Genomic DNA, 11,114 nt, shown 5'->3' on the forward strand with positions numbered 1-11,114 from the left:
ATCGCGACGTGGACTGTGGCTTACCCGGTTCAAACCCAGGTCACACATTTCGGATTTGAATTACTGTCCTCATAATATATATTTATCCTAGAATAAGATGATGTCACATTTAAATAGAAAAGAAGCTTTCTTTTATGATTTTCAAAGTAAAGTTTTTTCTGGGATTACATCAGTGTCGCTGATTGAGAGTTTAATTTAATTATTTTGACATTTAATTATTTGATCTGTGATTTTATGCTACTTGTTTTGTATTTTGGAGATTTCACGCAAGAAACTTTATTTATTTATTTATTCAGTTTTATTTGTTTTATTTAGTCCGCAGCAGATCGATGCCAGTAAACTGTGTCAACAAACGATGATTCTCTTTGTTTGGATTGCCATCGTTTTAATAACGTAATTGTTCATGATTATATTATGCAACTACAAACCGTGGATATAACTTCAGCGTGTCCTCATCACAAACACGTAGTAAGTAGAAAGTGTTTCCCTGAAGTGAAACTGAAAGTGAGCGTTACGTCACAGTGATGTCTTCAGACTGTAATAAGAAAAATCACAGCTCCATACTTAATTAAAATTATATAATATGTTTTATATCTCTTTCACAAACATAACAAATGTGTTGTAAATCAAACTTTTAATAATATATAACATTGTAGTTTTAAAAAAATAACACATTTTTATTCCTTGATGCCAGATGAGGGAAGTGGGTCAGAATATTTTTTTAATTATAAGAGACGATGGTGTCACTTTTCCAAATCTCTCAAATCTCACAGAGGAATATTCATGAAAGTTCATTCACCAGTTACATAATCAGATGTCCCTCTTGGACACACTGGATGTTTTGGACAGACATCATGACAGACAAAATGTTTACAGGTGGATTACAACAGAGATCAGGTGTGATGGACAAGACAAGCTGCTGTGTTTCAGCTCTCCTACAGGTATAGAGAATATGTTTAGTTTTGTGTCGCATTAGTGGAATAACTTTAGTTTTTATTTAAAAACTGAAGCTTAGTTCAGCATTTCTCATTTCACATATAGGTCTACTGTCAAATAACACAATCCATGCAATGCTACCTATATATATATTGTTATAATAAAGTGTTGTTTGAGACAAATGTTGCTTGAGTTTATTCTGAGATGTTTTGGTTGCATTAACTGCAGATAAACTGTTGTTTTATTGAACTGTGTAAAGAGTTTAAAAAAGAGTGAAATCTTACATAGAAATGTAACGTTATGTTTCTAAAAAAAATCTGTAATTTAGTTAGTTTAATAACATATTTAATGTTTAAATTGAAAATTTTAAAGTACTATATTTCCTTCTGAAATAGTGAAGTATAAGTATTCAGTGGTGATACTCAAAAAACAGTGGTTAGATATTTCTTGAGAAGACAGTAATAATATAAATGACTGTTTTATTGCTTTATTGTTGTTATTATTATTGATGTGATATAACTCTTTAAATATGTAGGGATTATTTACTCAGTGACATTTTGAAATGAGGATCCTCACACCATTTATCTCTCATTAAGACAACACAAGAGCTGTTTGCCTTTCCTCTTTCTTTCTGTCCTTGTGGTGTTGCAACAGTCAAAGTTCCCATGAAGTCTTATCTTATCTAAAGACACGTGTCTGTCAACACTGCAGCACTTCAGTGACTCCCAGACTTCATATGACACAGTGCTGATTTGTTTCAGGTGTTCTGATGAAGAGCTGGAGGAGAATCCCCTTCTGCACAGACAGACTGCAGACACTGAAGCAGCAGCAGCAGCAGCAGCTTCATGCTCTCAGGTAAGACAACGTGAAATGTCACGCAGCTCTCATCAATGAACGTCAGGCCACAGTGACGGCTCACTTTCATTTTCTCTGCAGGGAAACTTCCGCTTTATGGCTCCTCTTCCTCATTCATCACCAATCAACACAAGTCATGATGCAAGTCAATTAAACACAAACAGACGTGATGACGACATCAAAACATACGTGATCATCATAAATATGAAACACTGTAAACTGATTAAATTTAACAGATAAACTAAAGTTTAAATCATTATTTATGAAGGTGATTTTAATTCAAGGATCATTTACAGTGTCATTTTCTATTTGATCTGAAATATTCCGATAATAATCCATAAATTACTCAATCAAATAAGAGTGAGCTGTGTTTATCTTTATGTTTTTAATTTTCTATGTTTTTTAAATGATGTTTTAACTTTGTTGTTATTGTTGTTCATGCTTTTATTTTGTGACATTTCATATTCCCAGGAACATTAATTCAAATCCGAAATGTGTGACCTGGGTTTGAGCCGCGTTAGCCACAGTCCACGTCGCGATTCCCACAGGTGAAGTTTCTGTGTTTGTTTCAAATGATGTTTTAACTTTGTTGTTCATGTTTTTATTTTGTGACATTTCATATTCCCAGGAATAATTCAAATCCGAAGTGTGTGAGCTGGTAGATTCCCACAGGTGGATGTGAGGAAAATGAAATAGGTGCGTCCTGCTACAGTATAAATGAGCCGCTGCAGGTGAGTTTGAACACAACACCTGGACACATCCGACTTTTGCCACTCAAAGACACTTTGTCTGTTTGTAAAGATGCTCAGCAGGATCTTGTTTGTGTGCCTGTCTCTCAGTCTGTACAGTGCAGGCTCCTCGCTAAGCTGCAGATGGGTGGATCATAAATTCAGACAGCACAGTGAAACTTCTCTGGATCTACTCAACACCATGGTAAGTGGACTTCTTTGGATGAAGTCACTGAATGATCTTCACTGAATGACTTTACTTTGCTGTGTGTGTCCTTCAACACATCATGTGTGTGTGTGTGTGTGTCCTGCAGGCTAATAACTCCACTAACAGCACTGAGGATGCTCAGGTGGAGGACACTGTGGCCTTCCCTAATGATCTGTACAGCCAGGCGTCCAAAGCATCAGTGAGTCATCCTCAACTGTCATCAGATGTCAGACAGAACAAGTGATGAGTGATTTCTTCTCCTTGTATAGAAAGTGTGTGTTATCATGGCTGTTATTAATCTTCTTCTTCTTCTTGTTTCAGGCTGAGGATAAACTTCATTTCACAGTTCAGGTTCTGGAGGAGGCGGCTGCCCTGTTTGAGGAGGATCACAGCAATGCTTCATGGGAGGAGAACACAGTGGAGAACTTTGTCAATGTTGTAAACCAGCAGGCTGACGGCCTTCGCTCCTGTGTAAGTCTCAGTGTGGATCAACACCTCACCTGTTCTCTAGAAAAGATCAATGAATAGTACAAGTTCACAGGTCCATGGTGACTGAGTGATGGAGAGTTATTGTTTTATTTATTGATCATATTTGATCTGTAATTCATTTAGACTGGGAGTCACGGCCACAAGAAGAAGAACAAGAAGCTGCACATGTATTTCAAGAGACTGTCGAGTCACGTCCTGAAGAAGATGGTATATCTATCTATCTATCTATCTATCTATCTATCTATCTATCATGTTTTAATATTGATCCTCTTCTTGTGTCTGTAGAGCCACAGTGCTGAAGCCTGGGAGCTGATCAGGAAGGAAATCAGGACCCATCTGATGAGAGCAGACCAGCTGGTTTCATCTCTGCTCAACACCAACTAAAATCTGTAATCTGACTGTCAGATGAACAATCTGTTTTTTTTTATTGACATGAAGAATATTTATTAACTTATTTATTTATTGAATCATGGAGCAGTTTGTGTATTTATTAGTTGATTAATATTCTACACAGCTATTTCTTTAATGAATTAATATATTGTTAAACAACTTATTTATTTAAGTTTCATTTATTTACATGAAGAATATTTATTAACTTATTTATTTATCTATTCATTTAGTTGTTTGTGCTTTCATCTAATGCAACACAATGTTATATATTTATATATATATATATTTATTTATTTTTTATGATCAACAAAATAAAAAGTGTTGCAGCAAATAAAAATGTGTTTTTATTCCTGTCACATAATGAGGGTTACATTCCATTCAGGTCAAACAGGGTCAGGGTGTTGCTGTAATGTTTGTAGAGTCCCTGCTGCAATAAACAGAACGGAACCTCAGTTAGTATCATTGTTGAATGAATCACCTGTGTTGCTGCTGTGAAAAAATATGTATATTTTATAAAGGAACAAAACACGTGCGCCGCCCGGGAATCGAACCCGGGTCGCAAGAATGGGAATCTTGCATGATACCACTACACCAGCGGCGCAGATGTCCAGGAAGAGAACAAAGATCTATATAAACAAATAAATTTATAAATACAAATAAATTGTATTTTCTTGATTTAGACAGATTCAGGCTTCACTATTATCACTTGGACTCGTTGGGGAACATGCTGTAAGAATAGTTAAACCGCAAAATAGGCCCACGCATTTATTTGAAAAAAACTAAAAAAAAAACACGCATAAATGTGGACTCTTACGCTGAAAGGGCGATTTATCTACATCCGGTGAAAGCGTCTTCCCATGTTGTTGTTGTGTTGCCGGTTCGAGTCCAAATGTTACCGACAACTAAAGAAAACCGGCTCGCAGGTGTAGTTAGCGAAACAGTCCGAGGATTACAGACGCCGTGAGTCGGGTAGGTGTAAGAAAATGCGCGTTTATGTTGAAAATACCCACCGGAAATGCTTCATTCTGCGTTATAAAGCTGTGATGATGCTAAGCGTGTTAGCCACAGCAGGCTAGTTTCACCTTAATCTCATCAGGTGACGTTAGACCATAAACACCGACTGTCTCCATCATCGTCTCCCCCCACAGAGTGCACTCATGTCGGGCAGGAGCAGCGGCGTGGAGTGGGTGGAGACAGCCGAAGAGATAGTTATAACCGAGGAGTGTGTCCCACCTGACAACAGCAACACCTGTGCAGGTATGACACGTTTCCTCCTGATGTTGAAAGCTGTGTTCATGTATGAGCTGCTGACACTGTGCCTCTTGTTCCTGCAGTGATTTCAGTCATAGAGCCAGAAGAGACGCCGATCCAGAGGTTACTGGACACTGTGGGGCATGAAGACAACCTGGAGGCTCATAATGGCTTTTGTAAGCAAGGCACAGTGTTTATTATGTGAATTAATATGACATGAGGCAGACTTTAATGAGCTTGTGTAAATATGCAGAGGAAAGCCATGAGCTGTGGTCGAGCTCCTCCAGGAGCTGTTTACAGTCTCATGCAGGAGGTGAGAGGACTTGTTCATGATCCTCCTCCTCCACTACGTCCTTTATGGAGTTCTGGGGACGGTCCAGGTCCAGCTGGACCACTCCAAAGGACTTCTCAGCAAGTGGAGATGACTTTGACCCTTCTTGTACAGGACGTCTGTGTTGACAGTTCACCGGTGTGGTCCGGTCTGGTCTTCTTTGTCTTGTGATGGTTGTTGAGATCGATACATATCCTCCATATGCAGGAGCATCTCTGAAACCTAACACAAAAGTTTCACATCAACAACTAAAGGCAGAGGGGGACAAACACACAAAATGTCCTGTTATTTGGCATTAGTATTGTTGTTTTATTCCTCTTCAATATAACTGAAGTGTCTTTCCATTAATGAAATTATAGACGTGATGTACTGAATATAATCCACTTCAGCTACACATGTGAAGCTTACAGGAGGTGTACTTTGTTTCCCAACCAAGTGCCACAGTTTAAGTTTTTATTGTAGTTGTTAGTAGTGCTACTACTACTACTACTACTACTACTACCCTAATAAATAATAATAATAATAATAAGAATAATAATAAAATAATAACAAAAAATAGACTAAAAATAATAACAAAAAAATATACTACTAATACAATAATAATAAAACAAATATATAATAACTACTACACTACTACACTACTACTAATAATAATAATAATAATAAATAATAATAACAAAAAATAAATAAGACTACCATTACTTCTAATAATAATAATTTAAATAAAAAAAAATAATACACTAATAACCACCACTACTACTAATAATAATAATAACAAAAAAATTACTACTACTACTACTAATAAAAATAACAAAATATAATAATAACAAACATATATTTATACAGCATTTTCAAAAGTTTCCAAGTGCTGTACATACAGTAGTTGAATGTCAATAATACAAAATATCCAAGAATAATAACTAATAGTAAGAAAAAACATTAAACAGATAAATCTGTTACAATAAATAATGTACAATCATAGTAAAAGTTTTTTTTTTAAAGACGTTTTATAAGATGTCTTCACTGATTTTTTTAATGTGTGTGTAGAGCCAAATTTGGCTGTAATGAGTGGTTGTTCACTGTGTGTACAGTAGGTGGCGTGAAATTATCAGACGCTCAGGTGGAGAGGTAGGAAGTCACTGTTGTCAGGTGTCTGTCCGCTGGGGCACTCGGTCTGTCCGGGGTTAAACAGCTTAGTACCTTCAGTCTTAGGCTAAGGTCCTTGAGCAGTGCGTGTTTCGTAATGTCTGCATGTGTCGAAAAATACTAATACTAAACTAATATAATAATAATAATAATAATAACTAATCTAATAAGAGGTTTTATTCTTTTCTTTTGTCTTTTTACATTTTCCAGATTGCGACGAGTGTCTGACTCTCTTCCAGGACCAAAGTGATCCCACCAACATTGGTGGCCCGTCTTTTGTTCTTGACTTTCCAATGAAATCGGGCGTCCCGCAGAGGGCCCTCCTCACTCTTCCCTACGGCCTGATGATAGGCAGATCCAGTATTCCCTTTGCAGGCGTTGGGGTCATTAATCACGGACCAGTAATGTCTCCAGGAATGCATTTTGGACCGTATGAGGGGGAAGTGACGACGAGGGAAAATGCTGTGGCGAGTGAATTCTCCTGGGAGGTGAATTTGGCATTGGGTCTCTACTTATAGTTGAGATTTTTCCTCTTTGGATACTTCCTATTGGGGTTCTTGTTCAATTTTGCATATTTTGTCTGATTTTCTGCAGATTTACAAAGGAAAAGATGAGTACGAGTACATTGATGGTGCCAGAGAATCATACTCGAACTGGATGAGGTAATGTCTGTTTCTCGTTCAGCCTCAGACTTCATTCCAAAGAGTTCGCTTGGACTCGAATACCAAACTCAATGCAGCAGAACCAGGGATGGAAACCTGATACTCACAGTATCAAGGTCCAGTTGTAGAGGGGGATAGATTTATCATGTCAAGTTGAGCTGCAGGTCTTCAGGGGGTTTTTGATGGTAGAGAGAGACGCCCCTGATCTGGTAGGACGTTCAACCAACTGGGAACAACAGACGGTCAGGAGGTAATAAGAGCATTTAAGTAGGTGGGTGCAGAACCGGAGACTACTTTGTAAGAGTTAGGGATTTGACTTTAATGTGGCCTGCTACAGGTAGCCAGTGGAGCTCACTGAGCAGTGGGGTAGCACGTGACCTTTTGGGTTGATCGTCTGATCATCAGAGTCAGTTCCAAATAATATTTTTACCATCTGTCTTCTCGCACAGGTACGTTAATTGCGCTCGAAATAGAGACGAGACGAACTTGCTGGCAGTCCAGTACAAAGGCAGCATCCTGTATCACTGCTGTCGCACCATACACCCCGGAGATGAGCTCATGGTGTGGCCCAGCAGCAAACTGCTCACCAACTTTAGTGAAGCTTGGTCGCAGGTGTGGTTGCTGAAGTTGAATGCATCAGGTATCGTTTCGCTCGTCGTGATGAATTCGATCTTTGTGGCTTTTTATCGACAATTTTGGTCAACTTATGTTCCCGTTCTCTTCTAAATTGCAGAGAGCAATATGACTGCGACAGCTCAGGTCTTGCTGTGCTCCCACTGTCAGCTGTCCTTCACCACAGAGGCCTTCCTCCAGCGACACACAGAGTACTTCCACATGCAGCCTAAAGTTGACTGTACACCACCAGCCGAGCCTGAAAATCCTGCTTCCAGCGCAGACTCCCTGGTGGAGTTAACCATCAACCCCGTAGAGTCCAATACGTGCGGCGATTGCGGGAAGATCTTCAAGCAAATACCTCACCTGAGGAGACACAAGCTTTGCGTGCACTCAAACAAACGGCCCTACTGCTGCCCACAGTGCAGGCGGAGCTTTAGTCAGGCGTCTGGATTAATCAGACACCAGCTAGTCCACAAAAAGGAGGCCGTGATAAAAGACGCAGACATTGTTCCTGATCAGAGCACAGTGCTTAGTGAGAAGAACGAGAGCTTGACAGATGCAGATCCAGCTGTAACCGAGGAAACAAAGGAAGTGGATGCAGGTGAGAATCTAGAAGAAGCTATGGATATAACTGAAATTGACAACCGTTCTGCAGGAGAGGCGGAAACATCACGGTCCAACTGTTCAGACTGCGGAAAGAGCTTCACAAATGAAGCGGCCCTTAGGAAGCATAAGGTGACGGTCCACGAAAGGTTGCGTCCGTACGTCTGCACGGTTTGTCAGATGTGCTTCGGCCAGTACAACGACCTGACCAGGCACCTGCGCAGTCACCAGAAGCGAAGCAGAAGTAAAGAACCAATAAATCCGCTTCCAGAGGAGTCGACCACGATGCCGTTTAGCTGTGCCGAGTGTTCACTGGCTTTTCCGTCAGTGGACGCCCTTCAGCAGCACATAAGTCAGCATCACTCAGGGGAGATTGTTGTGGAAATTCAAGATGACGATCCACCGCCTGCTGTTGATGATCAGAGCAACGATCCAGACTTTATCCCACAAGCCTCTGTGGCTGAATCTACCCAAAAACTTTCCTCTCAGAGGCCACAGCGACTTGGAGCCAGATCTAAAATTTCTGCCATAACCAAGCTCATCGCTCCAAAACGGAGGTCGACCATCTGCAAGAAGCCGTCACCCAGTTCCGCCCAAGCTGAGGGGAGCTCCGCCGAACCAGAGGCAACTGTCGACACGAACAGAAAGCTGACAAAATTCAAGTGGTTCAGCTGTAATCGCTGTAAACGAACGTACTCGAACCCAGATGAGCTTAAAGTGCACAAGTGCATGCTGAGGCAGCACAAGTGTGGTCAGTGCGGGGCGACCTTCAATAAGTCTGGCTTCCTGAAAAGACACGAGCAGATGGTACACACTAATGCCAAATCCTACAGCTGTGACCGCTGCGGTAAGGTCTTCGCCACATCTGCAAACCTCAAACAGCACCAGAAGAGCAACACTTGCATGAAGTATCACTGCACGTCTGAGCTCTTCCCGTGCTCATTTTGCCAGTTCTCCTTCACGATGAAGAGCTACCTTATTAAACACATCAAGAGACACCATCCCGTGGAGTATCTGTCACTGTGCAACTCGGATGGCCTCACGGATCAGCTGGAGGAAGAGGAAGAGGAAGAGAAGAAAGAGCGTGTGTGCCCCCATTGCGGGAAGAAATGCGCAAGCGCCAAAGCTTTCAAATCTCACGCGTGCCTCCAGCAGGTGAAGGTGCTGTACTTGTGCACAGACTGCGGCAAGGGCTTCACGAACCCCTACAGCCTCAAGCAACATCAGCGCATTCACACGGGGGAGAAGCCTTACAACTGCCCCCAGTGCAGCAAAAGCTTCTCCTACGCCGGACAGCTCAACGTGCACCTCAGGACGCACACCGGCGAGAAGCCGTACCTGTGCACCCACTGCGGAGAGAGCTTCAGACAGTCGGGCGACCTGAAGCGTCACGAGAGGAAGCACACGGGCGTTAGGCCCTACAGCTGCCCTGAATGCTGCAAAAGCTTCAGCCGCCCGCAGAGTCTCAAAGCTCACCAGATGCTTCACCTGGGACAGAGGATGTTTAAATGCACCCAGTGCGGGAAGAGCTTTTCCCGAAACTACCACCTCAGGAGACACCATCAGAAGATGCACTTGTAGTCACTTTCTAGGAATGTGGATGCTGTACCGGTGTAAACCGAATTGCACTAAATTGGTCGAGTACTTCACGACTGTGCTGTTTTGAATGTCCTGTACATAACATTATTTAGACTTTAAAGGTCCAGTGTGTAGGATTTAGTGGGATCCAGAGGTGTAGTTGCAACCTTCTCAATTCACCCTTGCACAAAGGAGGCTACTGTGGACTAAGTGGAAGAGGCGATTGTGCATATAAAAGACTTCTCTTCAGGTGATTATACACCTTCTACCATATCCTGTAAATACAGCCCACCAAGGGTGCATTCAGACAGGATCAGGCGCTGTGGAGAATCGCTGCAGGGTTGTCCGGCAGTGTCAGGATGGCTGCTGGACAGAACCACTGTGAAACAATCAGGATATAACTGATTAACCGACTTTATCGATGCCGGTGCGCCCTCTCATTCACTGTCAATGTCACTCAACCACCAAAGCAGATTGTCTCGCAATTTCGCAGCGCAAATTGCGAGACAGACTCAGATTTTGGAAGCTGGGTACCTGAAAATAAACAAAGCCAGAACACACAACAGAGAGTATCAGAGTTTAGTCCATGAATCCACCTGGACGGTCTTGGTTTCAGAGACATTTCAGGCTGACTGTGGAGGTTTGACGGGCTACAAAACACACTACTCCCACTCAAATAAATGGAAAAACTTGAACGTTTTCAACCTCCGCAGTGCCGGATCACAGTCTGAATGTGCCCTAAATCTGACAGACTGGGCCTTTTTTTTAAGTTTGTTCAAATCTGAAGCATTTCATATCCAAAAAAGAAAGTTTATTTTTATGTTTAGAAAGAGGTCAAAATGAAAATAAACACGTCATTCATTCCATGCTGTGAACTTTGCTTTGAAATAATAATAAATAAAAAGACCAGTTTGACCATCACGGTTGACCATTTATTCCACAAAACATACAATGCAAAGCATGTGCACTGTACAAGCCTTAATATTATGAAAATACTCATAACCATGCCTGTTTTTTCTTAAATTTGAATTCATCCAGATCTACTTCATTTTTTTTTTTTTTCAACGACACAGTATAACTGTCTAATGAACATTGCTTTTGTCAGTTTTTGTCATTTGTTAGCTCATATTTCCACCTTGACTATATTATAAATATTAAGTAAAATTAAAATATTTCAGTCTCACCTGAACTATACAAACATACCGGTATGACAGTTGACACAAGTAGACTCAATTTCATTTTTAAACTGTGCGGAAATTGAAACAGGTAGAAACCCGGCAGTGTTTTTCCATGTGCTACACACAGTGGTGTCAAGTGCAGCT

At 41.0% G+C, this 11,114-nt stretch overlaps 2 protein-coding genes and 1 non-coding gene across 4 annotated transcripts; 2 read left to right on the top strand and 1 right to left on the bottom strand.

Annotated features, from left to right (window-relative positions):
* Window positions 1-2,249: 2,249 nt before the first annotated feature.
* On the top strand, window positions 2,250-3,617 carry LOC113747894 (interferon a3-like). 2 transcript variants are annotated; one of them, XM_027289604.1, is made up of 7 exons: window positions 2,250-2,339; window positions 2,420-2,522; window positions 2,631-2,724; window positions 2,834-2,926; window positions 3,049-3,198; window positions 3,340-3,423; window positions 3,502-3,617. In XM_027289604.1, exons 2-7 carry the CDS (start codon window positions 2,509-2,511, stop codon window positions 3,598-3,600), a joined length of 534 nt encoding a protein of 177 aa, XP_027145405.1. In that variant the 5' UTR covers window positions 2,250-2,339; window positions 2,420-2,508; the 3' UTR covers window positions 3,601-3,617. The 2 variants fall into 2 exon arrangements, with proteins under 2 accessions (XP_027145405.1, XP_027145404.1); XM_027289603.1 differs by lacking the exons at window positions 2,250-2,339; window positions 2,420-2,522 and having other exon boundaries at window positions 2,531-2,724.
* Window positions 3,618-4,136: 519 nt separating this feature from the next.
* Window positions 4,137-4,207, bottom strand: trnag-ccc (transfer RNA glycine (anticodon CCC)). The gene has a single exon. It is a non-coding gene; the product is annotated as a tRNA-Gly (tRNA).
* Window positions 4,208-4,432: 225 nt separating this feature from the next.
* prdm9 (PR domain containing 9) lies at window positions 4,433-10,711 on the top strand. Its single transcript, XM_019262818.2, has 7 exons — window positions 4,433-4,575; window positions 4,755-4,863; window positions 4,941-5,033; window positions 6,545-6,822; window positions 6,929-6,996; window positions 7,446-7,636; window positions 7,730-10,711. The coding sequence occupies exons 2-7, from the start codon at window positions 4,764-4,766 to the stop codon at window positions 9,793-9,795; spliced, it is 2,796 nt and encodes a 931-aa protein (XP_019118363.2). The 5' UTR covers window positions 4,433-4,575; window positions 4,755-4,763; the 3' UTR covers window positions 9,796-10,711.
* The last annotated feature ends 403 nt before the right edge of the window (window positions 10,712-11,114 follow it).

Source organism: Larimichthys crocea, chromosome XVI (genome assembly GCF_000972845.2).
Source record: "Larimichthys crocea isolate SSNF chromosome XVI, L_crocea_2.0, whole genome shotgun sequence".
Classification (NCBI taxonomy): domain Eukaryota; kingdom Metazoa; phylum Chordata; class Actinopteri; family Sciaenidae; genus Larimichthys; species Larimichthys crocea.